The 26,445-nt window shown below is 44.5% G+C and overlaps 7 protein-coding genes across 9 annotated transcripts in view; 3 read left to right on the top strand and 4 right to left on the bottom strand.

Annotated features, from left to right (window-relative positions):
- Positions 1-10,968, top strand: part of LOC1275815 (tyrosine-protein kinase Abl) — a 28,880-nt gene extending 17,912 nt beyond the window's left edge. For 2 of the 3 annotated variants that reach the window (XM_061645144.1, XM_061645145.1), the window contains exons 3-8: positions 1,133-2,077; positions 2,538-3,124; positions 3,191-3,410; positions 3,647-3,770; positions 3,862-4,007; positions 4,429-10,968. In XM_061645144.1, the coding sequence (XP_061501128.1) occupies positions 1,133-2,077; positions 2,538-3,124; positions 3,191-3,410; positions 3,647-3,770; positions 3,862-4,007; positions 4,429-7,427 (5,021 nt within the window). In that variant the 3' untranslated portion in view covers positions 7,428-10,968. The remainder of the gene's footprint in view (positions 1-1,132; positions 2,078-2,537; positions 3,125-3,190; positions 3,411-3,646; positions 3,771-3,861; positions 4,008-4,428) is intronic. The other variant, XM_061645146.1, reaches the window with a different exon arrangement.
- Positions 10,969-11,863: 895 nt separating this feature from the next.
- Positions 11,864-12,968, bottom strand: LOC1275814 (uncharacterized). Its single transcript, XM_315092.3, has 2 exons — positions 12,832-12,968; positions 11,864-12,757 (listed from the first exon to the last, which is right to left on the bottom strand). Exons 1-2 carry the CDS (start codon positions 12,934-12,936, stop codon positions 11,963-11,965), a joined length of 900 nt encoding a protein of 299 aa, XP_315092.3. The 5' UTR covers positions 12,937-12,968; the 3' UTR covers positions 11,864-11,962.
- Positions 12,969-16,194: 3,226 nt separating this feature from the next.
- LOC1275813 (general transcriptional corepressor trfA) lies at positions 16,195-17,135 on the bottom strand. The gene is made up of 2 exons (XM_315091.4): positions 17,019-17,135; positions 16,195-16,941 (listed from the first exon to the last, which is right to left on the bottom strand). The coding sequence occupies exons 1-2, from the start codon at positions 17,028-17,030 to the stop codon at positions 16,333-16,335; spliced, it is 621 nt and encodes a 206-aa protein (XP_315091.2). The 5' UTR covers positions 17,031-17,135; the 3' UTR covers positions 16,195-16,332.
- Positions 17,136-21,812: 4,677 nt separating this feature from the next.
- Positions 21,813-22,633, bottom strand: LOC1275812 (selenoprotein F). Its single transcript, XM_315090.5, has 3 exons — positions 22,422-22,633; positions 22,245-22,354; positions 21,813-22,178 (listed from the first exon to the last, which is right to left on the bottom strand). Exons 1-3 carry the CDS (start codon positions 22,467-22,469, stop codon positions 21,845-21,847), a joined length of 492 nt encoding a protein of 163 aa, XP_315090.3. The 5' UTR covers positions 22,470-22,633; the 3' UTR covers positions 21,813-21,844.
- On the top strand, positions 22,625-26,444 carry LOC5667319 (uncharacterized). The gene is made up of 4 exons (XM_001688560.2): positions 22,625-22,760; positions 22,832-22,968; positions 25,847-26,075; positions 26,142-26,444. Exons 1-4 carry the CDS (start codon positions 22,666-22,668, stop codon positions 26,356-26,358), a joined length of 678 nt encoding a protein of 225 aa, XP_001688612.2. The 5' UTR covers positions 22,625-22,665; the 3' UTR covers positions 26,359-26,444.
- LOC1275811 (large ribosomal subunit protein uL16m) lies at positions 23,134-24,307 on the top strand. Its single transcript, XM_315089.4, has 3 exons — positions 23,134-23,422; positions 23,493-23,564; positions 23,638-24,307. Exons 1-3 carry the CDS (start codon positions 23,383-23,385, stop codon positions 24,252-24,254), a joined length of 729 nt encoding a protein of 242 aa, XP_315089.4. The 5' UTR covers positions 23,134-23,382; the 3' UTR covers positions 24,255-24,307.
- Positions 24,281-25,529, bottom strand: LOC1275810 (leukocyte receptor cluster member 1 homolog). The gene is made up of 2 exons (XM_315088.5): positions 25,419-25,529; positions 24,281-25,339 (listed from the first exon to the last, which is right to left on the bottom strand). Exons 1-2 carry the CDS (start codon positions 25,439-25,441, stop codon positions 24,322-24,324), a joined length of 1,041 nt encoding a protein of 346 aa, XP_315088.5. The 5' UTR covers positions 25,442-25,529; the 3' UTR covers positions 24,281-24,321.
- Position 26,445: the final 1 nt, after the last annotated feature.

The raw sequence follows: 26,445 nt of genomic DNA, 5'->3' as shown, positions 1-26,445 counted from the left end.
TGCGACCTTCCGGTGCGTGTTTTTTTGTTCTGATGAAATCATATATTAACTCATTAAATAGCTATCAGGAAAATAAAACGATCATCACGGCGAATGGTATTGTTACGACAAAACACTTTGATGACACATTATCATTTGTTCTTCTTTTCTGTGATTGAGGTCTTGTTCAATTATAAGATGTTGAAACAAGTATGTTTATAATTTTAAAAAGAGCTCAAAAGAACGGCAATGAAACTTTTGTGTTTGTGTAGAACCCCTATCTATAAAATGCTGTAACATTTTTACTAATTTTCAAAAACAAGTGCCAGAAAATCACCATAATAATGTGAACAAATATGATTGTAAGCTACGCTACATAATAATTGCTTACCCCTTTTAAATTGCAGCCATTTTCTGCACAGTTCATTCTCAAACTCCGGGCAACTCCGGGATCGTTCGTTATGGGAAAAGCACATTCTTCTGTAATGATGCATTTGTGGTGAATAATAATCGTTACCATTAATAACGTCTTAACGGTCGTAGGCAGGGGCCCGGTGGTACGCACGCAAAATAAAGAGGGAAAGTCGTACGGCTGGGGGTACGAGTACATATCAATCGCACTCACGCTTTCGTTCGGAACTGTCCGTCTCGGTAGGCAAGCGGCGGTTTTGTACTTTCATTTCACACGCCACTACCATGTCCAATGTTTGAATCGTGTCGGTGAATCTAGTTCGGCCTGTGTTTTAGGGGGGCTGAATATTTGAAGGTCCCTCGAAAAATCGTTTTGCATTTTGCATTTGCATGGTGTGTTCCATCAAACTGTGGTAGATTTTGTAAGCAAGTGCAGAAAATGTATCCATTCGTTTTGATGTTTTGGAATTTATGCCGACGGTCAATTTCAACAAATTGAAATAATTGCTCGATTTATGAAAGGAGGAGAGTAGAGCAATGAACTTCTTGCTGGTTGCCGTGTGGAAAGGTGTTGGCACAATCAGTTATCGTTTCTTGCATAGCAGATGCACTTAGTGTTTATGCAATTTCTATTAGGTAGCCGTGAATTGTGATATTGATGGTTTTTTTGCTTATGTTTTTACAAATATTGTGTTTTCATTGCTATTTTTAACGTATTTTACCATCTCCTTTATCGTTACAGAAGCACTGCTTCAGTCGCGCCCGTTACCTCACATACCACCGCCTGGCAGTTTGTTACCAACGGACCTACTGGGCCAGAATCAGGATGGGTTGGAAAACCATACCGGCACCATGCACTCGCAGGGCAGCTCCAACGCGGCACAGTCCAGCTTCGAAACGGCTCACCGATGGACGTCGAAGGAGAACCTGTTGGCACCCGGACCCGAGGAAGACGATCCGCAGTTGTTTGTCGCGCTGTACGACTTCAAGGCCGGCGGTGAAAACCAACTGAGCTTGCGAAAGGGCGAACAGGTGCGGATACTGTCCTACAACAAGTCGGGCGAATGGTGCGAGGCACACTCCGACTCGGGCCATGTTGGGTGGGTGCCGTCGAACTACGTGACGCCGCTAAACTCGCTGGAGAAACACTCCTGGTATCATGGGCCGATTTCGCGCAACGCGGCCGAGTATTTGCTGAGCTCCGGCATCAACGGTAGCTTTCTGGTGCGCGAAAGCGAAAGTTCGCCCGGCCAGCGCAGCATCAGCTTGCGGTATGATGGGCGCGTCTATCACTACAGAATATCGGAGGACTCCGACGGAAAGGTGTACGTCACGGCCGACGCCAAGTTTAACACGCTGGCCGAACTGGTGCACCATCACAGTGCGCTGCACGAGGGCCACGGTTTGATTACGCCCCTACTGTACCCGGCCCCGAAGCAAAACAAACCGACCGTGTTCCCGCTCAGCCCCGAGCCGGATGAGTGGGAGATATGCCGGACGGACATCGTCATGAAGCACAAGCTGGGCGGTGGGCAGTACGGCGAGGTGTACGAGGCTGTGTGGAAGCGCTACGGCAACACGGTGGCCGTTAAAACGCTCAAAGAAGATACGATGGCTTTAAAAGATTTCCTAGAAGAGGCCGCCATCATGAAGGAAATGAAACACCCGAATTTGGTGCAACTGATAGGTAAGTGACACCCGAACAGGCGTAGGAAACAGCGAACAAACGTGATTTTAGAGGGCTTACCAGCAAGATAGAGAGTGTGACGAGGTCCAAGAATACATAAAATAGCCATTTACCAGCAGAACAGTATAGCCACACTATCAACGTCACTGCATAGAAATATTTTTGCTAAACAGTGTGACGAAATCGCTTAACAGGCAATGAACAAGCTAATTTACTTTTTGTCTATTTTTAAGACGATCGGTATCATTTTGTTGTTCACACGAGGCTTTGTTTACACGTTTTAGTCAAATTTAAACAGCTATTTCAGAAACAAAGTGTAACAAGCTACGTAATGTATAGTAATACAGTGAATTTATGTGTTCATTGAATATTTTTGTTAGACAACAATTCGAGACGATAAATGTTGCTGGGTTGTTTGAATAATGTGCTTAACGGAACATTTATTGCATTATCATTTTAGGCGTCTGCACGCGCGAGCCACCGTTTTACATCATTACCGAATTCATGAGCCACGGAAATTTGCTCGATTTTTTGCGCACCGCCGGCCGGGAAACGCTAGATGCCGTGGCGCTTTTGTACATGGCTACCCAAATCGCTTCTGGCATGAGCTATCTCGAGAGTCGAAACTTTATCCATCGCGATTTGGCAGCACGCAACTGCCTCGTCGGCGATAACAATCTGGTAAAGGTGGCAGATTTCGGACTGGCGCGACTGATGCGCGACGATACGTACACGGCGCACGCCGGTGCCAAATTTCCCATCAAGTGGACGGCGCCCGAGGGCTTGGCGTACAATAAGTTCAGCACCAAATCGGACGTGTGGGCGTTCGGCGTGCTGCTGTGGGAGATCGCAACGTATGGCATGTCGCCGTATCCCGGGATCGACCTCACGGACGTATTCCACAAGCTCGAGTCTGGCTATCGCATGGAACGACCGCCTGGCTGCCCACCCGAGGTGTACGATTTGATGCGGAAGTGCTGGCAGTGGAATGCTCAAGATCGTCCAACGTTCAAAAGCATCCATCACGATCTGGAGCACATGTTTCAGGTAATTAGAGATAGGGTGTCTCTCTAGCGCTAATAGGTCTTATTCGGATAGATTTTCTGTTGACAGGAATCCTCCATTACTGAAGCGGTAGAGAAGCAACTCCAAGGAGTGGGTGTGATGCCGATGCAGCTAACGCCGCAGATGAGCAAGAAGCCACATATGGGTATGCAGCAACAGCAGCAACAACAGCTACAGCAACAGCAACTGCTACCTCCTCCGCCGTCACAAACACAACAGCAGCAGCAGCAGCCGGTACAGCACGAACCTGCAATAACACCGATTTCTGGTACGTACTCTTGTATGGTTTGAAGGTTTCTTTTTGAATATGTTTATTAGTGATGTACAATTTTGGCAATACTCATACGCTCACTAGAGCCTTTATAAGCTTTATATATTATACTTACTTATATACTTATTTTACGTAAGATGTATTGCTGCATTGTGTGTATTGCAATGAAAAAGTTTCCTAAATAAGGATGGGAAACATGCATAACGCTAATTGCGACATGCTTGTTTTCACAGATTCCGGTTCCGGTTCGAAGTTCAGCACATTTGGGAACAAGCAACCATCTACCGCTGGTGTGCAAATGCGACGAACAACGAACAAACGTGGCAAAACGGCTCCGGCGCCTCCGAAGAGGACAAGGTACGTACGGTGATTATTTTATCATTACCTACAACTAATTTCAATGTAGGCTGAATGAAAACAACGTTTTTAATCGATCATCTTGTTCCAGTCTGCTATCATCCAGCCGTGACTCAACGTACCGAGACGATGACAATTGCAAGCTTGGCGAGGGCGAGCAAAATGCAAACGGTACTACTATTCCCATCACAAAATCGTCCTCTTGCAGTAGTTTCCTTATCGATAAGCTGTTTCGAGGTATTTCATGACAAAAATTGCGGTTATTGTTTGGCCTTTTGGTGCTTTTTTGTATTTATTGCTACCACGATAAAATTTCTTGAAAGCTTTCGATTGCATTGACCAATTGAAAAATTTAACCCAACCGTTAACAGTGATTGAGTGTTAACCTTTTTACTAAACAATGTGAATATTTGTGCTTTCAATTAGGAATTTATTTTAAACCGCAACCATAATAAGCTCACGAATCGTGTTACGAGTCTAAAGAATTTTTATGATTTTAAAGGTAACCAAATTTGAACTAAAATTGTATCCAGTATGTTTGTGACTACCGCATAAAATGCTAAACTAACAAGCTTTTCGATGGTTGAGAAACTAACTCCAAGCGATAATCACTGTTGAACGTTTATGTCGTAACTAACTGACGGAATTTTTATTTTAGGATTTTCCCGTGATATGGCAAACCTAATGAATCGGGCAACTGATTCCGAGAATGAGCAAACCGAGGTCACTCCGGACACCGATACAGACAATCCGGAACCAGTTGGGTTTCAGAAAACTCCCCAGCAAAGTTCATTCAAGCGCGCCCCGATCATGGGCAATAGAGGGCTGGAAACACGGGGCAGCAAACGCCTGCCCCAGCAAGCACGCCGTGATCAACTACCGCCCGGCCCGGGAGGTCAACCGTGTACGCCAGTGTTAGGGACTGGACAGCCACCGATAGTAGGTGCGCTTGAGGTGCAGAACGTCAAGAAAGCCATCAACAGATACGGTACGCTGCCCAAGGATGCGCGAATAGGAGCGTACCTCGAATCGTTGCGCCAAAGCGATGGCACTGTTATTCAGCAGGGTCAACCGCCGGTGCAACAGCAGCAGTTACCTCAGCACCAGCAGCCGCAGCAGCAACATGTCGTCGGGCCTCCGCCTGGTGCGGCACCAATGCAGATGGGCATGAATCCAAACATGGCACTGGTTTCGGAACCGCCGCCTCCGCCAATGGCAGCGGCGAATGCGATATCGAACAGTATACTAGCGCAGCGAAACGCAGCGGCAATCAAAGCACAACCACAGATGATACGAAGCAACTCCTCGAGTGGGGTCACCATGTCCAACTCGGCCACAGCTAGTCTTTCAAAACTGCAACGCCATCGAACGACCACCGACGGATCGATGATGACGTTCTCCTCCTTCCGCGGGTCGGTTGGAAACAATAGTCCTAAGCGAGCTGTCCAGCCGACGCTAGCCGATCTCGAGTTTCCGCCACCGCCGGTGGATCTTCCGCCGCCCCCGGAGGAGTTTGATATGCCGCTTGATCAACGAGGAGGAGGCTCAGGAGGGTCAGGAGGCATGTTGGAAAAATCGATCGCCCCCTCGAACGATGTGCGCAACACGGAACCGAGCGTCGAAGAGGCTAGCACGCGCTTTGGCGTAAGCTTGCGCAAACGCGAACCTTCCACTGATTCGTGCAGCTCACTCGGCAGTCCGGCTGATGCCATGATCAATACCGTGGGAGATCCGTCCTCGCTTCCCATTCCACCGCCACCACCCGCGAAGGACTTGAAAGCGGACCCGAAACGTGTAACGAATGTGCCAAAGTGTTTACAGGGTGACGTCGTCGGGGGTAAAAGAACTGCCGGTCCACTGCACGGCACCTCCGATCCAGCATCACAATTAGTCAGTGAGCTGGCGGAATCGAAGCATTTACCAAAGGCGCCCTCGCCACTAACGACCGCGCAGGAACCACAGCACCACCAGCAGCAGCAGCCAATCTCCCATTACAAGTCCTCGGACGTTAGCTCGCTTCGCAAACCGGTGTCGATGTCAAAATCGACCATCCTGCCATCTACCAATGCAGCGGCTAATGACAATTACAGTGCTGCCACCAACGCTGCCTCCGGTGTACCGCAGCCGCCCTTCAAAGCTCAGCTGAAGAAAGTAGATACAGCGAAAAGAGCACCAGCCCAGCCGGCGAAGAAAGAGGAAAGCACGGGAGGCATTATCGATTTCAAGTCCAGACTACGCAAGGTGGATCAAAACAATACGGAGGTTTCGAGTAATGGCGGCAGCGGCGGGGGTGAGTCTGTCGACCCCCCGACGTCGAATGTGGACAATAATAACAAGCACCAAGCGGGGGGCAACAGTCTGCAGAGTATTCACAACAACAACTTCAACACCACCGCATCCAGCAATAATAGTAATGGCAACATCCTGAACAATAATGATAATTCGGCTTCGTCCTCCTCGTCGGAGAACGAAAACCATCGGTCGGCGAAGAAGGGTGAGACGGGAACGCCGATGGTAGTTCGAAACGGAACCAGCATTTCCGGCAAAAACAGTATGGACTCCAGCAACAAGTTACTCCTAGAGAATAACGAGCTCAACTCGCTAAAGCTGAAGAAAACGAATGTCGCGTCCACGATCGTCACGGGTACAGCCCCGATCGACAGTAACAAGGTGATCGAGCTGAAAAAGACTGAAATCAAGATTGAGCTGAGTGACGATCGGAAGCGCGAAAGTCTGGAAGGGAACTCGCTCAAGGTGGACAGCGGCGGTGGTAGCGGAGATAATCTGTCAACAGGCAGCAGCGGAGCAGGTGGCGAGGACGGGGACGGTAAACGCAAAAGCACAGGCAGTATTAGCAGCCTGAAAAAGCTGTGGGAAGCGAAGGAATCGCCGAGTGATCCGTTGAGCGCACAGCTCAGCCCCAAGCTGGGAACAAAGAGCGTGGCAAATATGGTACCGAAAATGAACAACAACGTGGAAGCGGAGGATGGCTCCGTAGGAGGGGGTCACGATGCAACTCAGCAGCAACAGCAGCAGCAAGAGCAGCTGCAACAAGCGAATGCCGGACCGGCGGGATGCGTTTCGACGGGTACATTGGGCAGCAACAAGAAACCGGCCGTCCCTATGAAGCCATCCAAGTTTGCTTCCATTTACGCGACACCGGTACAAAATATGATGCAAACGGCATCGTCCACAGTGGCATCTGCAACGGGCTCAAGTGTTGGTGGTGGTGGTACGTCCAATACGAGTAATATTTACGCAAAATCAAACGACAGCAGCAGCATTATTCAGCAATCAGACAAGCCCGCGTCGACGACTGGTTCCGCTACGCCATCAGCAGGTGGGCGTGAGTCCATCCTGGAGCTAGTGCAGCTGTTGCAGACCAGCTTGAAACAGCCGGTCGGTAACATTTCCGCCTCTCAGTGGCTAGCACTGAGTGATCGGCTCAATTCGCTACAGTCCAGCTGTGTTACCTTTGCCGACAACGAAAGTCTGCCACCACACGCCAAATTTCACTTCCGAGAGCTAGCCACACGGGTGGAAAATCAGGCTCGTTCGTTACGGTCCGCAGGTAACAAGAACGTTCAAGACAACGAAAAACTCGTCCAAGAAGTCGGCCAATCGCTGAAGCAGATATCAAATGCCTTGCACAGGTAATTTCAAGTAAAGTTGGTTGATTTCGATGAATCATTCTAATAGGTGGTTCTTTATTTTTGTATTTTTTTTGGAGATGCCTCAGTTTTTGAAATGCGTTTAATAAGAGTCATTTCGTAGGAATTTGGGATGATGGTTTTAATTGGCACAAATTCCGCCCCAGGGGTTTGGCTTCATAATTCCCCCCTCCACGTTAATCGAGGAGAAGGGTTAATGAGCTTAGTTTTGATTTTTCTCTTTCTTTATTTCACATTTAATCCTCGCTGGTGACGATCTGTTTCTTACACCAACGAAGTTAACTTGAGCTCAAGTTGATGATGATTGGCCAATGGAAATTATACTTACACATGTTTGCTTTAACGGGAGCCATCTCGTGTAAGATTTAGTCAGGCGGTCCATCAGCTTCGGTTGGATTGATTTTGTGCGTTGGAACACCGTTTTCATTCTTAACTGGGAGCGAAGTATTGCAAAATAAGCGGTTTTTCACAGGACTTTAATGTAAACGTAGGTCTATATGTACACACTATTCTAATATCTTACCCATTTGTGTATGTATGATTGAGTAAAATACATTGAAACCAACCAAAACATTTGAAATAGATAACTATCATGCAGTTAACAGTTGGAAGAAAGACGAATGGAAAACGGATCTTTGCAGTAGACGAAAGGATAGCTGTATCCATCCTGAGCGAAACAATCCAACGAATGAAACACAGACAGTCGTACTGATTGTCTGGTCGGAAATATCAATGCAAACACGTTTGAGACAGAATAAATTCCAAAAACAAATTATAAAGAAAGTAATTAAACAACAACAACCAAAACACATCTATGAAACAAGAATCAGCATCACTGATACTATTACTATGCTCAATGAATTTGCCAAAAAAAAGTCGCGTAAATTAAAACAAAAAATAACAGGAGAGCATACGCCACAATGAAGAAAGTTATTGTATTTCCGGCTTTCCATAGTTTTATTGTTTACGAAGCATAAGGGGCGAAGTAAGAGCACGTTACGTGTTTGCAGTATGTTCATCTTCGGTTGTATACAGTCCAACAGTACTTTTGTTTGCGAGTTAAATTAATAGAATGGTTGACGCAGGGATTTATGTACGAATAACGATTTTAAACGTCTCCGTTACATGTTTTAGTTTTGCAAAACATGATCGACATCGATGATCAGGCAAATACCATATGGATAACGAAGCAAAACACAGTGTGCAAAAGTGAAACCAATTTTAAGGCATTGTTAGTGATAGTTTTTAAACCAGAAAACACCCATACACTGAATACTGCTTTGGCTTGAAGCCAGGCAAAACCGTAGAAGACTGTAAAACGTTTAAGTTTCTAAGCATGTAAAAACAAGCACACCTGTGGCACAGAGAGAGACCGATCATCGATCGCAAAATGCCGGTGGACCATTTGATCATTATAGTTGAAAATGTTAAATTTTCAACACATTAACACTGTTGCGACTGTGAATATATGCCGTAATTTAATGCAACTACAGCACCAGTAAGATGTGCTTGGCTCTAATACCAAAAAATAATAAAAAAAAAAACATTGGAAAGTTCGGAAATGTGGTTACACTTTTCCGGAACGATCTACTATTTGGGGATGTATTAACGAACAGAGATACAGCTACGCCTGGAGAGGCACCTTACTCTCTCTCTCTTACTAGCTATGCGCGAAGTGTTTCTCAAACAACAGTAAATGGCAATAAGTGATTATCATACATATTTTAATATCCAACGTTAAGCCAAAGAGCTTAAGACTTTCGCTTACCCCCCATCAACCGTACCGTCGTTTGTAAAGGGTAGATGACAATTCGCTTGCAACATGAGATAATCCGCGCGCTGGTTGCATTTTATGCAGCGGGGAAATAAGAAATAGTTTCAGTTTATTTTAAGTTGACAGTTAACTTATTTACCTACCACTGGGTAACAGGAACGGGAAAAGGTAGAACTACGATAGCTCTAGACGCTTTTTACTGTGTGTGAGTCTGATTGGGACTCGGAAACAACCCGAGAACGTGAGTTGTGAAACTTATACATATACTTTCGTTCACACTTCACCTTATGCTCTTCCGATCAGCTAGGTGTGCCGCTAGGAAGCATGTTAGCAACCGTAGCATGTCGTGTGAACAATGGTACTGTCTAGAAGTTATAAAAATCGCTCTCCTCGTGTGCGTTACAGCCGTACTACGGTCGAGAACGCTGCAAAATGCTAGTCGTAAATGGTTACATTATTATCATTAGATTTTAACATATTCGTAAATAGAAAAGCGTGTGTGAGAGCGGTGCTGAATACAACGCTAAACAAGGAGGTGTGATGGAGAAGGCGCACGGGGTGTAAACCGATGTGCGGAATCCAAATGGGTTTTATTTTAATATTTTATTTGAAATCGAAAATCTCGTTAAACTTCCATTTTATTGTAGTAAATAGGAATAGGTTTTATGCAACACACCAGCAGCACCACCACGAACAAGCGCGCGCGCCTGCACCATTACTATAGTCGATGATGCGGCGCACTACCGTACCCATGAAAGTGATGAAGCGCGCGAATGTGTGTGTCAGAGGGATAAGAAATCAATTAGCGGGCAAACAATTTCGACTTTTATTGCAAAATAAGGTGATAAAGCAACGGGAGTGGTGAGCATTCAGTCATAATAACATATGTGCGCTAGTGATTTATTCGGTGTGTTACTCTGTCCGGTGATGTTTTCGAAGCTATCTGTAAAGAAATAAAACAAAACCTACGTAATACTGTACCCCTCCCCAATAGAACGTGTGTCGGTCGGGCGCAAAATCACACTATTACGTATTACTTGCATTTTTGGTTTGTTTTTTGAGAACGATAATTAATTTAACGCCAGTGATTGGATGTGCAAATAGTGGCGAAATCAAAAAAACGAAAGATAACATAACTTAAAAATGCAAAACTGTACACCATAATCAAAACGAGAGTAAAATTCAAAGCTACTTAGAATTACAATAACATCTCAACATCGGGAAAGCAAGCAAGCAGTACGTAAAGTCAAAAGGAGCAACCGAAGAACGGCAGAGTTGTATTAAAAAAAAGAAAAGAGAAAAGCAAATCGCCAACATGTGGCGAGAAACGTATAAGACCATAACATATACAAATACATACAATATATTCTTATATTTTTAGAAAGCGTGCTGCACCACTCAAAAAAGCATGAGCTAAAACCAGAGATAGGTAACACATTCATTCGAAACACACCTACATTCATATTCATACAAAAGTAAATATATATATATATACACACACATTATATATACATACGGAAACAAATCACACGCATTAAAGACATGTCATGCATATTGAATACCTTATGATAATAATACTTCATCCATGAACAAGAATAACAACCAACACAATCTTAAAACTCCTTCAAAGGACAAGCTTTTGTGCGTGTAAAGGGCAGGAACTTGTAATGAGCAAATATGGAACAGTGGAAACAAACACCTTGATAAATGAAGAAAAACAATGATTAGCGAACAAATTGTAAAATGTATCAAATGTCATTCAATGCGCGTTTTACTTCCGTTATATGAAAGAAAGCTAAAAATGCACGTGCCGTATTGTTAATGTGCTTCTTCTGCGATTGAATTTACCCTATCTCGTTTACATACACTATGCTCAACACGGCTTTGGTTCGCACGACATGTATCCGTGATCTGGGGGTGCTACTCGATCAGAAGATGTCATTTCGCCCTCACATTGATAGCGTTGTTGCGAAGGGAAATAAGCTGCTCGGTCTAATTACGCGGACCTGTAGTGAGTTTACCGATCCCATGTGCGTCAAGTCAATCTTTTGTGCCATCGTAAGGTCGTGCCTGGAGTACTGCTGCGTTGGTGACATCAATCGCCTCGAAGTCATTAAACGGAGAATCACCAAGTACGCGGTTCGACTCCTTCCATGGCAATCCCACCACGCTCGGCCCTTCTACCATCAGCGGTGTCTACTTCTCGGACTTGAACCACTCTGCTCTAGACGTAAAAACGCTCAATGCCTTTTTATATTCCGGCTCCTTAACGGAGAGATCGATTCCCCGGCATTACTAGCCAGCATTAATTTGTTCGCTCCCTGTCGGATTCTTAGATCTAATTTCCATCTCCGTGTACCGCGTACCCGCAACAACCATAGCCAGGGACACCTTGTTATACGTATGTCCCTCGAGTTCAATGAAGTGTTAGATTTGTTCGATTTTAGTATGTCTTCATCTACGTTCAAGGAGCAATTGCGTCTACGTCACATTTAATGTTTGCTTATAACTACAGGTCTATTTATATACTACTTAATGTAATTATAAGGTTGCCGATTAGACACGATGGTCCGTCGGTTATATATATGAAATAAATAGATACATAGATAGATATGAATTGAGCAAGAGGGAAACAAATAACACTTGAATTTTTAAATCGTTAAGCATACATGCTGCAGCTTTTTATTTGATTAAAACGTTAAACATAAACAGAGAACAACAGATTAAAGCAATACTATACAGTTTCATTATGCACCCTGCTGTCGGATGACGGGATGCGTCTGTTGGTGCGTCTTTTGCTCCGGCTCTTCCTTTCGGTGCTCGGATGCTTCCTCGGAACTTTCATCCGATTTCTGTTCGTCCTTAGACTGCTCCGGTTTCGGCTGTTGTACAGTAGCAGCCGAACCGGTAGACTTTTCCGACAGGTTGAAATTTTTCAGTATCTGATCCACTGGGACCGGTCGCACAAAGTGAGGCCCTTCCTTATCATCACTGGATGTGGCTGGGGCGACAGTGGTTGTGCGTTTTGCTGCAGTAGTACCTGCACTGCTGCTGGCAGTGGCGGCAGTGACGGCGACCTCACGCTTTGTCCTGGACGTCGTCGTAGCAATCGGAGTTTTCACTGAAACTGGGCTGGAGGTGGAACTGCTTCCGGTGGTACTGCTGGGCTGTTCCGTCGTGGTAGAAGGCTGATTGCGCCGGAACGCAGGATGGTTTGCGGCCGTGGTAGTGGATGCGCTTGAATCCGATTCTACCGAACGTTTCGGATTGTTCTTAGTGGTCTGTTCAGTGTCCGTGCTGGGGCTAGTGGAGGTTGTCGCCTCGTTTTTTGCTACCTCAATGCTAAGCTTTACTCCAGACGCTGGGACCTTTTGGATGTGACTCTCGGTGGTGGAGGAGGACGCCGAGGAAAGTTCCTTCAATTCGGTTGGCTTTGGATCGCTGGCAACATCCGGATTGATGGGTGAAGGGCGAGATAATTTAGGATGGTCTTCTACCGGCAAAGCTAGACAGCTTGCGGCAAGGAATGCAAATAGGCAAAGCTTTAAAATAAACAAAAGAAAAACACATGAATTGTATTATGTTGCTGTTAATTTAAATGACAGACATTACTTACAAATTTAATCATTTTCTCGCAGTTCAACGTATGGTAACGCCGGTGGCAATGTGTTCGATAGCAAGCGAGCGATGATATGATGCCAATGTTCGCTCTTATATACATCGCGCGGTTTTTTACACACTCGTATGCCAACGCGCCATTTGCACCTTCCACTACTGTACGGGTGTATAGAGGGAGACAGTGGAGCAATAGAAGCCGAGGAATTACCCTGAATTGATATGTACTTAACTAATTCGCATCTGACAACGGCGCATCGATCGGACCGGCGGCCCCATCTTCTCCCCGTAGGTATTCACGGCACGGCAGATAAGTGAAAGAGTAAAACACGGCCGATTATCACTTCCTCTTGCCTAGTGGTAATCGATGAGTAACTCAAATCTGCTCAATGCCGACTGTTTGTTGTGTTTTCGTCCGAAGCGCGAGGTCACAATGCCGGTTCGTGAGTACGATTCTTGTTTTGAGTGTGTGTTTTTTTGGCAACCAAAAATCGCTTTGACATACTTTATTGTTATGCAATGGTTTACGATAACAAATGCTGCGTGTTTGAATTGCGACAGCATAATGTTGCTTCACCGAATCGCAAATCTTTCGAAATTGTCAACGTTACTTTCTTGATGTGCAGCGCCAGATAGTTGATATTGCTTGAACAAATTATTTTGCGGAAAAAAAGTTTATATTTATGTATACATTTATAATCACATTTGTAACTATCTAATGTATAGAAGTACCGTTCCCTAACAAAGCCAAATGCTGATCGTTTCTCACTCGAAATGCCTAGCATGTATTATTAGACCGACGTGACCGCGTGGTGGCTATTAAATCATGTTTTTGCTGATTGATTAAAAAAATCAAATTCATCATCAAATCTTCTTCTTTTTGGCTTAACAACTGTCGTCGGTCAAGGCTTGCCTCTGCCTGTATACCACTTGTGGGCTTGGCTTTCAGTGACTTATGGATTACGCCCCATAGCAGGATAGTAATCAGTCCTTCGTATGGCGGCACGGTCCATTTGGAGCTCGAACCCATGACGGGCATGTTGTTAAAGTTGTACGAATTGACGACTGTACTACGAGATCGGCTAACTAAGACCAAATCAAATACATAATCAAATATGTTTTTATTAATCCTATTCATGCTATAAATACAAAACATTCTTTTCAATTTACGCTGTTAACACCGCTCAAATCCATTCCCGAAGTGGTCATTTATTTCGGGTTCAGTTGGTCAAAGGCAGCTACAAATAGCTCCTATTTCTTACCAAGTTTTCCTATTAGTTTAGAGCTACATCATGCACAATTATTTTGATGTACACTGCTATTGACAATACCATGATGCTTCGTGGGTCGTTACTACTGTTTGATTCGTGAAGGTTACGAAGTGTAAAATTCACACCTCTAGAAAAGAAATATTTTCATTATTCAACGGCTCAATGTCAGCCCTGAGGTTGCCTCCAAGGGCTCTGCTAATGATCAGGGGAAGGAAGTAAAATAATAAACATATGATTGACAGTACCTATGTACGACTGATCATGCAAATGATGGGTTGATTTTTTGTGTGGATTGAGGTCCAGATGCGCTTGCAATGATCATCTCGATTTATCGAAACTATATCCTGATTTTGGCGGTTTATCGAGGGGGTAGTCACCGATAGTCAAACCCATTTGTGACTAAAACAATCTCAGATGGACTAAGATGCTTGCTGAGATGCTAAGCTAACCAGAAGAAAACTTCAAAGTTAGGAGAAGGTGTAAAGCATTCTCAACGCTCATTTTCTCAAGCACTCATTAGTGCTTTTGAGAAACTTACGTTTGTAGAACTTACTTCTCAACGTATGTAGAATTGGTACAAAATCAGTTTGAGAATCTTAAAAACGGATAAGACCACACTCTGAGCAGTTCTGAATAGTCAAGACCTTTACACCAAATTCGGTCCAGATCTCTGCCGATCCTTTAATATCCAGGATCAAGACATGAGTTGGATGAAATTCACGCTGTTTAAGACTTTTTCCTTTAGAATTTGGTCACTTGGTACATGAGGTATATCGAGCAATTTTCAACATAGAAAATTGGTTTGGACATCAAAAGAAAGGTATTTTATTTTCATTTCATAGCAACATACAAAAAAAAAATTGTTGATGTACAGATGAATGCAACGACTTATCCTTCGATGCCTTTTATTAGATTCCACACAATTGATATATCGTCTTATCTGACTTCTTTCTCCAGCAGTATGCAATTTGCAAAGGCCTTATAGTAATTTTCTCGTTTTTTCAATTTTTGATGAATTATTGCCACATAACTGTACCATTTTAACACCTCCCAACTGTAATGACAGCTGGTCTGTTCTTTACTGAACCACGGACCCTTGATAGTAGGAAAAAATCATTTATTAAGGCGTATTATTATTATTTGTTTTAATTTATTTATTAACAAGACATTCCGATATGGCCGTATTTCTATTTACACAGGCACCATTCTTTAGAAATGTTTGAATTTATTATTTCATTGGTTATTAAAGCCTTCAATATGCTGACAAATTTATCTGCAAAATAGTATTTCTATTTGTTGGAGACATGGGATCATGCTTTGTTAATATGACATTTTTTACCAGGAAACTACATTTTAAAGCAGTTTCGATTTGTCTCTTCCCGAATCATGTTTGACTTTCCTAGTGATCAACTCTAGCGCTAATAACTATGAAATACAAGCACGTACATGTAAAAACTTTTGCAAGGTTGTATTGTGTGCTCCAATACCTTCAAATAACTTTCGTATAGCACCAATGGTGACCCTATTAAATATAGAATTAAGTGATCGAATTTTATCTGAACAGGACTTTAGAATAATTTAGATAAGGTGTAATGATAGGTGACTGCACAAGTTGGCTGTAAGTATCAAGTCAAATCCTTTAGTGTTATAGGTAGGGAGAGCATGGATATGTTTGGTTCGATTTGGATCCAATTTGATTATTAATCCTTTTTTTTCTTTTTAGTCCGTGGTACAATTGGTAAGTCGTACAACTTAACAAAATGCTTGCCATGTGTTCAAATCGTGGATGTAAAGAGTTTCATACGCAGGAATAACTATTAGTGACTTAAGACAGGGCTAGATTGACGGTGTGTACATTAATTTACACATTTATAACAATTCTAGTTGTTCCTGGCATCTTGTTCACATGAGTTATATTCCTATCAATATAAAGTCGGTTTACGTTATTGCGATTTACGTCTCGGTGCATAGAACTCACGTTGAGCATGACTATAATATTATTTTTATTTGAAACAAACATCAATTTCCAATTTATTTAATTCAATGTATAACATTCTTTCTTGGATCAGTAATGTGGAAGTAAAACCGTTGGATTTACATTGGATTGCAAGTTAAACGTGTGTTTATTTGATTTTTTTTTATAGAAAAACACATTTTGTAAATAAAAAAAAACACTTCTTCACAAAGTATCGGTCATCGATTCGATTCGTTCAGTTCCGCTTTTGTGTGATTTAAACCTTCTTCGCGGGGTTAGCAGTCGTCGGGTTTGAGGCGGGCTGGTTAACGGTAGCCGGTACCTTTGCATTTCCAGTCGTTTGGGGCTTGTTCGATGCCTGATCACGGCTCTGCTGCTGCTTGTTTGCAGTAGGACGCGGGGCGGACTGGGGTTTACGCTGCTGGCCGTTGGTGGTAGCTCCTGCAGCAGCGGCCTTTGGTGGAGCATTGGTGGATGGGCGGGCAGCGGCGGCTGGCTGTGCAGCTACAGTGTCACGCTTGTTTTTCGGGGCCTGTCCGATGATGGCCGGCAGCACGGACGGCTGTTTCGGATCGACGGTTGCCTTCGGTGCAGCGGTGGTCGAATGTCCCGCAGCCGAGTCCTTTGGTGCTTCACGCTTATACTTGTGGGGTGCCGGCTGTGGCTGTTGGTGCTGCTGGGTTTGCTTCAGCGAGTGCTGCTGAGATGCTGGGTGCTGCTGTTGTTGGTGTTGTTGGTGCTGGTCGTGCTGCTTCGGCTGCTGCGGAGCGTGGCTTTCCTGCTGCTTAACGTCGTGGTGGGTGGCTGGACCCTTCTTATCCTCGGCAGCAACCAGAGCGATTGCCGCACACAGTACCAAAATCATCTGAACACGATGAAAGAAGTTCATTAGAAACACCATTGATTTACCTTCCACCAAAGGTGTCGTTGACAGATACTTACGAAAGTCTTCATTGTCTATCGTTTCGAGGATTAAACGAGAATGATGTGCTTATCTGAGGCATCGGGTGATATTTATACGACGTTCGAAAAAATGGCACCAGATAGTAATTTCTAGTATTAAAACTGGTTCTACTCGAGACGCGATCATATGTACACATGGCACCTAATCAAGCGCGAACCACACACGCGGACAGTTTTGAGATAGACAAATTAAGAACGGCTCGATAATTGGTTGTGCACACATAAACAACACATTTTTAAACCAGGAGAAAATGCCACCCTCGTCCATGCAACCAGCAGCAGGGTTAAGTGCTATCAGCCGGTCGCACACGATCGATAGTTCACAGTAAACTTTAATTTGCAATGTTGATTCTGCTGAAATGTTTAGTTACCCTGAAGCTTCAAACAAAGCCTTACGGATCGGTTGGTTTTAAAGCAATACTTTTGAATTTCTCTGTTTTACCGAAGAAAGAAAACATCCTTTCGCTCCTTTTCATACCCGCATTCATAACAGTAAATATTGCAATGAGTCATCAAATACTGTTGATTCAATTTTAGCTGCTTTAAGATACATCGAATAATTCGTCAGGCACGAGGTCTTCTCGTAATGGATTTGACTTTCATGCATGTCTAACGTTTAGGACATGGCGTTCGAGTGAGCATAGAATTGGTCACCCCCTTCCCCACTCCCCCCCACCCCCTTCTCCCCATTTCCCTTATCTCCCTCTTTTATTAGGTACTGCTGCACCGGTTCATTACCTACCTTGAATGGTGTAAATGTTTTAACGCTAGATACGCCCATCACAGAACCTTGGAGGAAGAAGGTCATATTTTAAAGCAGATGTCTTCTACACTGATAATCGCTAATGTTTCTTTACTTTTTTATCATTATGGACAAAAAAAAAACACAAACAATTGAGATGATCACGGTAGTCTAATGGAAACATACGTTAGCACCTGGAAAGCCATACATGGCCATTCCTGAGGAACTCTGGACTATCTATATTTCTCTATAAAACTTTATCTAAACAAATCTCGGCGAATGTTTTTATCATGATTGCAAACCTGACAAAGACGAAATTGTTCCTCTTGCACGGTATATTTTACCGTCCTTTGACGTACAATTGTCAACTCGCACGATTTAACAGCATCAAGAGATCAAGCCCTGTATGGACCAAGATGTAGGAGTTTTTTTTTTATTAATTCATTTTGCAGGATAATCTTGTAATGTATCCCCTATAATCTGCAATAATGGTATGAACAAAAAAATCCTATAGTCCCCTCAATATCAGACCCCGAAAAGATTTTACACCAGATACCCAAATGCTCTCAGGATTATTCAGTCCATTACTTTACCAGCTATGTATTTGCACGTAATCTTCAATCGATCCCAGTCACCGAGGTATGTTGAACACTCTACTGGAGGGTATAATTCGAGCATCCTTCCAGCCTTCGCCAGACTCGTGTCCAAAACGTTGGATTAATTCATTTTCAATCATCCGTGTGTTCAGAATTAATGTCTATAAAGGACCATCAAATGTGCGATATATTTCTTATGGGTGGTCTAATTCTTCAGAATTTTATAACCCATATTAAACAATAGCAGCTCCGACGCCAGAATTCGGCTCCAGACTAGTGATGGGTAAATTCAACAAAAATCCGGAATCGCTTCCGAATGACTCCGCCAAAATTGGAAGCGGTTCCGGAAGGTAGGTGCAAAACTCCGACCGCGGAGTCGTCTGGAGCCGTTCGGAGCCGTTCGGAGCCGTCCGGAGCCGTCCGGAGCCGTCCAGAGCCGTCCGGAGCCGTCCGGAGCCGTCCGGAGCCGCTAGTCGGCAGCCGGAGCCGTCCGGAGCCGGCGGAGCCGTCCGGAGCCGGCGGAGCCGTCCGGAGCCGTCCGGAGCCGTCCGGAGCCGTCCGGAGCCGTCCGGAGCCGCTAGTCGGCAGCCGGAGCCGTCCGGAGCCGGCGGAGCCGTCGGAGCTGTTGGAGCCGTTGGAGCCGTCCGGAGCCGTCGGAGTAGTTGTAATAGTCGGAAGCATTCTGAAGCGCATTAATTTCTCGATATTAGTGATAATTTTATTGTAAAAATCAGCTTACTAGTAAAAAAAGTCTTCTTCATTTATTGATATGAAGTTTTTTTGTGTGTTTTTTTTTTCAAAAAAAAAAGCCAAAAATAATTGTTTGCTCCGTATATATATAGGAAAAAAAATGAATCAAATTTGCACGGTTGTTTACATCGGCTAACGTGTATGGTTTAGGCCGCACTTGTTTTTTACCCAATAACACGATGGCACATGGACAAGACAAAGAATATAACTATCAATCATCCGTCCATCTTTTATGAAAATAAAGATCAATAATAGTTTGATTCATAATTTTTACGGAGCAAACAATTGTTTTTGACTTTATTGTTTAAAAAAAATACAAAAAAACTTCAGAGCAATAAATGAAGAAGACTATTTTTTTTACTCGTAAGCTGTTTTTTTAAATGAAATCATCGCTGATATCGGGAAATTAAAGCGCTTCAGAAGACTTCCGACTATTACAACGACTCCTACAGCTCGAACTGACTCCGTCGGCTTCAACGGCACCGACGACCCCAACGTCTCCAAACGGTTCCGTTGGCTCCATCGACTACGACGGCTCTGTCGGCTCCAACGACTACAACGGTTCCGAAAGGCTCCGGACGGCTCCGTCGGCTCCGTCGGCTCCGGACGGCTCCAACCGGCTCCGTCGACTCCAACTGCTACGACGGCTCCGACCGGCTCCAGCTGCCGACTAGCGGCTCCGACGGCTCCAACAGCTCCGACGGCTCCGAACGGCTCCGACGGCTCCAACGATTCCGGAGAGCTCCAACGGCTCCAACGGCTCCGACGGCTCCGGACGGCTCCGACGGCTCCAATGGCTCCAGCTGCCGACTAGCGGCTCCGGACGGCTCCGGACGGCTCCGGACGGCTCCGACGGCTCCAGCTGCCGACTAGTGGCTCCGGACGGCTCCGGACGGCTCCGGACGGCTCCGACGGCTCCGGACGGCTCCGACGGCTCCGGACGGCTCCGACGGCTCCGGACGGCTCCGACGGCTCCGGACGGCTCCGGACGGCTCCGACGGCTCCGGACGGCTCCGGGCGGAATCGACGATTTGAATTTTTCGGAATCGGAGCAGGAGTAGCAATGCTCGGAAGCGATTCCGAGCCGTGGGTGCGATTCCGGTTACCCATCACTACTCCAGACACACTTCCGAGCCGGCTCTGCACCAACGGATCCAGAGCCGAGTATAACACAATACACCGAAACAATTCCTTTTCCATGAAATTTTAAACGGGAAAATCCGTTGGAAAATGCAGGAAGAAGGTAGATTCGTTTTTTTCTATGCTATCGTACAATTCCGTCTCCTTTGAATCGCCGTCTAGTGCGTTAGTGCCGTCTCCTTTGAACCGTTAGTGCGGAGCCGTTGGTTCGGAGTAGTGGTGGGAGCTCGGAATTTGACCTACCCGATTCCGATTCCGTGTTCGGAATCAATTTCGGAGCCGATTCCAATGCTGGAATCAATTCTGGTTCTGGAACCAATTCGGGATTAGATTTCGGAGTCGATACCGAAGTCGACTCCCAATCTGGAATCGAAATCGGATCCGGAATGAGAATCAGTTCTTGAATTGAAATAAGTTTTATTCCAGTTTACATGTACATTTGGGCTTTTTGCGACTACCAATATGTAGCATTATTAGACCCAAACGATTATTTTGATCGATGTGCCGAAACCAACTCGGATCTCGAAGCCGATACTGCTTTCAGAGTCAATTCCGATTCCGAAACCGATTCTGATTCCGGAGACGATTCCTGTAACGATTCAGGAAACTGATGCCGGACCTTCTATTTGGATTTTTTTTTAGAAAACTTCAGAGCTAGCCGGAATCGATTCCGACAAAAACTTCATTTTTCCCATCGCTAGTTCGGAGCTGTCGGTTCTGAGCTGTTGGTGCGAAGCCGGTTCCGGAGCCATTAATGTTTTTTTCAAGAATATTATAGGGACACCTACTACAACCCACTAGAATCGCTCCGAGTCGTCCAAAGTCCGGGCTGTTCGGAGTATTTTTGGTCAAGCATTTCATACGGACTCCGACTTCAGTCGAATCCTGTCTACTCAAACTGCTATTCTTAGAAAACAAGCGTTGTGATGATTATGATCATGATGATGAGCCACCTCTGACCCCTTCACGTGCAATCTAAGCAAGGATTGTTTGAAGAAGAGAACGTGCAAAGCGAAAGTGGAAAAAATATATGAAGAAATTAAATGCCTGACCACAAACACATTGCACCGACCGGCTTCGTCCGACACCGGACGACTCCGACCGACACCGGACGACTCTGACCGACTTTGAACGAATTCAGACGACTCCAATTCCAGGAGACTCCTGGCGGAACTAGTGGTTCCGATTTTGCCGGAGTCGGATCGGAATCGTGGGTGCGTTCCATAGTGCGCAACACTACTTCAGAGTAGTAAGGACCATTTTAGAGCATAATCATTCCCAGACAATTCCAATCTACAGTGTCACAGGGTACATGCAAGTCCGCGACACGTACGTGGCAAACTAATGTTTTCCTTTTTTAGACGATCTTTTCTGGTAAATATATCGGTATCAAATTACTGTTTCGGGTAAGTGGTAAATTTTTTTCATTATAGGTCAGGAGTTCTCTTAATAAATTGTAATAAGGTGACAATAGCTCAATTTGTAAAACGTTTTTTTTGTTCGCTTATCTAGCTTTTATCTCCCCCCGGCTAGATAAGCATGAAGAATGTTTGAGATGTGTTTATTTGCGGAAATCATCAAACACGATTCGTTTTAAGGTAATCGTCATCTTCAACTTTAGCCAAACGTGTTTCGAAAAACTCCTGCACCGTGTCGGTGTTCCATTTGTTTATGGAAAGCGTTTCCTTCACATTACCCTGCTCGTCCATTAGCTTCACGATCGGATCCAAACCACGCACGTACTTGATGGTTAGGTTGGGAAACTTGGCCGGTCGGTCGCTCTTAATGAACGCCTGAATCTGTGGATATGCGCCAAACTTGCACGTGCACACCTCCAGCACTGCCGCCGGATACACCTTCAGTTTTGAATCGGCTTCAGTGTCCTTTTGGCAACATTCTAGGCAATGCTCCCTGTAATACAAGGCAACAGGCAAAATATATAATAAACGATTCAATGATATATCTACATGTGCTTACTTCAGTTCGATCAGTCCATAATCGCTTAAGCTACTACACGACGAACAAAACAGTTGCGATTTGATAAGTCCCAGCTCCCGGCAATCTTCGGCGGAGAATTCTGCACCAATCTAGAACATAATGTTATTCGATTTAAGAAACGTGCCATAGATTTGGATCAGTATACTGGCTACTTACCACAGTCACAATCGAAAATAAGAGACACGTAATGGAAAAGAGTCGCATTTTGATGATAAAATTAATGCGCTGGGCTTTCCGGGCGAGCAAGTGATGATGCTACACGTACAAAAGAGATTGTTTACAGTTTGTCTTTGACAACAATCAGTTGTTCCTGCTTTGTCAGCCGTCAGAATGACAATTGCCAAACGTAAATAAAAGCATCTTCATTTGTGTACAAATCGCAACCAGCCGGGACGAAAAAATGATTCTTCAGCATTTAGGGCATAGTTTACGGACCAAAGCGTGGCCAATTCTATGCTTGAGCAAACGACCTTCAAGTATAACATCACCGGCGATGTAAGTTTCAAAAGTTATGTTATTTGAACACTGAAATAATCGTCTAAAATCACGTTCTTCTTCTTCGACAGACAGCGAACTTTATTCACCTCTTCCGTACTATGCCGAAAGGCTGTGATAAAACGTGAGGAATATTTCCTGAAGAAAGATAACATACCTGCCGGATTTAGCATCATTTACCGCGCTCCGATGGAGAACTATCTTACAAGTTAGTACACATTCGCTTGTTTACGCAATGCGCCCACAAACGAAAGATCGTTAACTACACGCGAACTTTTGCGCGTATAATATGCATGTCTAGTTTTTATTATTTTTGGAGGCCGTTGTGTAATAATAACATATCCTTACTCTAAAATTCCTTACAAAAGTACAAAAAACCGGCAACGAAAGTTACATGAAATGTAAACAAATCTGTTTTGGTTGAGTTTGGCATCACTGCCTTAATTGACAGTGCGCAAATGCACGTGCTACGCCCCTAGTGGCTGGGGATGGAACTAAAGATGACAGTCGGGAAATTACATTCTCAATCAAAACACGCTAGGGGCCGGGAGTGTTTACGCAATTTTTGTACTGCATTTAGATTGAATTGTAATTGTTATTATCCCGCAAGTCTGGGTCCAAAATGCTGGCCAACTGTGAAAAGCTGCGACCATTGCTTTCGGGTAGGTGATACAAATCTAACAAATGTACGCCGTCCATATTAACTTTATCAAAACAATCCCTTTTTGGCAGGCTTGTTGCATGGTCAGTTCGGTCAGCAGATTGCCGGCATGAAGTTTTTTGCTCCACCGATTAAATATGACAGTGAGTAGCGTACGATCTATCTGCAGCAAACTGACAGGGCGTTTGATACTATCTGCTTACCCATTTGCCACAGATATTCAGATCCCAGAAAAGCCCAAACTCCGCTTTATGGACAAAGTTCCGCAGCTGCCGAGCAATCTCCGTGCACCAAAGATGCAGAAGAAGCTGAAATGGATGCGCGGCCCTGAGCTGGTGCACAATTCGCTTGTTCACAAGCAGTACGGCATAGTAGCGACGGGGGGAGGTCGATTACGATGGGGCCACTATGAAATGTTGCGATTGACGATCGGTCGCAAGATGGATACGAGCCGCATGTTTGCCATTTGGCGCGTCGAGGCACCGTGGCAACCGGTGACGAAGCAGGGCCAGGGCCAGCGCATGGGTGGTGGTAAAGGTGCCATCGATCACTACGTTACGCCGGTGAAGAGTGGGCGCGTCATTGTGGAGCTGGCGGGAGAGCTAGAATTTGTAGAGGCGAAGAAAATTCTCGATATCGTGTGTCCTAAGCTGCCGTTCAAGGCAATGGTGGTTTCGCAGGAGATGTTGGAAAACATGAAAGCGGAGGAGGAGCGTTTGGAACGAGAAAACCTAAACCCGTGGAACTTTAAGTACATCATCCAGAACAACCTCGGCGGTTGCCACCGATGGTTGTCACCGGTAGATCACAAGTGGTTCGGAAAGTATCTGTAGATGGTGCGGAATGGGAAATAAATCGGTTATTAAAGTAGTTACACAAGACAGAATCTTGAGTAGCGGTTTATTCGTAATTTTGCTTTGCCAGTTCGGGATTGAACTGTGAATTGTACTTCTGACGAGGCACCGAATGCTGTGGTACTACTTCCTTCGGTGTCTTGGGAGGTGGATCCGGTTCACCACGCAGTTTAGCAAGCATCTTCTCCGTCCTTTCCTTCTCCTCTCGCTCCCGCGCAATTCGCTGCTTCCGCATCTGTTCTAGCTGTGCCTTCTTTGCCTTCGCGACCTCTTCGTCCTCGGTACTTTCGTCCTCGTCCGAACTGGATTTCTTATGTTTCTTTTTCTTCCGCTTTTCCTTTTTCTTCTTCTTATCGCTGTGCTTCTTATGTTTCTTTTTTCTTTTCTTCGAATGGCGTGATGTATCTGAAGAGCTCGAACTTAACTTTCGCTTTCTTGATTCTTTACGACCCGTTTGCCCAATCAGTGCTGTATATTGGGTCTTCGATTGTACTGCCGGAGAGGTGTCCGGACATGGAACGCTCGGTTCCGCGTGCCTAGAGACTGAGGTAGCCGAGGGTAGTTTGAAACTTGCACTCGGTACGTACCGTCGAATAACGTTCAGGGGATCATGATAGTTTTTCGTTTTTAAACCAACTTCTATCGGCTTTCCGTGTTCATCGAGGCTTTCCGCACGTTTTGGGGCCGTATCGTACCAGTCCCGCTTGCCGAGCGCTTCGTTCGTATCCTGCCCCAGATAGGTCAGATAGCCAATCTGTTTTTCGTACTTTTCCTGCTCCTCCTTCTTTTCCTTCTCGTGTTCCGTGTTCGATCGCTTGACACCGTCGTGTTTTCCTTCCTCGAGTTCGCTGAAAAAGTTAACGTGCTCTTTGGCCGTTACGCGAACCTCGGTTTCGGACTCTATCGGTTTATCTGAACCGGTTCGGGCCTTCTGGCGAAGCAAATTGATCCGTGCCTCCTGATCGGCTAGCGCTACACGGCGTAATCGTTCCTTTTCCTCCTCAGCTGCCTTAGCTTCATCTCGCCTGACACGAGCAATGTTGTCTTTGGTGCGAACGTGCCATCTAAACCATGGATGAGGAGTTTTCAGTAAATAGTTGATCCAATTTTATAGGTACATAGCAATTATTTAATAATTCTCACCTCTTTTTTGGCAAAATATTCATTTTGCAGAATTTTTGCTGCCCGTGCGAATGGCTGGAATTAGTTTAGTTTGTTTACAAATAAGCTTCAACTATCAAAAAGATGAAGCCGCATTTACACGTCGCTGTTTGGCTATGCCAGAACGTTTTTGTTCAATCTTTTGCTTTACAATATTTTATTTAAAAAATGAAAGAAAATATATTAATTTGTTATTTAAGCAAAACCAGATTCAAATGCTTAATTGGCTGAAGTTTTCTACTTTTCGTAAATCTTGGAAATCTTTACTTTTCGTAACTTCAAAGTTGTAACTGACGCAGGTGTTTGGTAACGGTGGAAAAGCTCGCCTTTAGCAGATTCAAAAGGATAACCCAAAATCCTGCCTTTATTATTTCTTAAATTAAAATATTTTCTTTTCTCTTTATTTCCAGCATGCAACATTGTTACATCTTTTAGTTTTCTGGCCATCGGTGGAATATGTGCGTTCACTTACTTGAAGGATTTCCATCACATTGTGGTTCCGTTCGAGATTGAGTACGCTACACTAACGGCAAATGAGACGGATTTGTTGTACTTTTTGGGATTTTTCTTTCTCATAAATGCCGTAATCCGTGTGATGGTGAACCGTTATCCACTGAGAATATATCGCAACGATAAGCAGTGCGTAGATGTGTGGTAGAAATTTTAAAACATGTTTTAATTTTATTTGCATTTCACAATTTCCAGATATATTGCCGTATTCGAGGGACAAATACCGCTAGTCACAAAGCAGTTCAGCTTTCAACAGGGAGAGGTAACCCCAGTTCCTCTGGGTGGTGTTTTACCATGGCAAGAGTCGAGGTATAAAATCAACGACAAAAAGGTGCTACTATTAGAAGACTACTTTCGCACTCCGTCGGAGTTGAACGCGATGATGATGACCGAAAAGTTGGACAGTGAGTAAACCCAACCGTCTTGTTGTTTTGGTAGCGTAAATAATAGTCGATAAGTGGCGTTCGAGTTACATAAACACAGCAATCGCAACGAAAAC

The sequence above is a fragment of the Anopheles gambiae genome, chromosome 2 (genome assembly GCF_943734735.2).
Source record: "Anopheles gambiae chromosome 2, idAnoGambNW_F1_1, whole genome shotgun sequence".
NCBI classification, from domain to species: Eukaryota; Metazoa; Arthropoda; class Insecta; order Diptera; family Culicidae; genus Anopheles; species Anopheles gambiae.
This window is presented reverse-complemented; position numbering and strand designations above follow the sequence as displayed.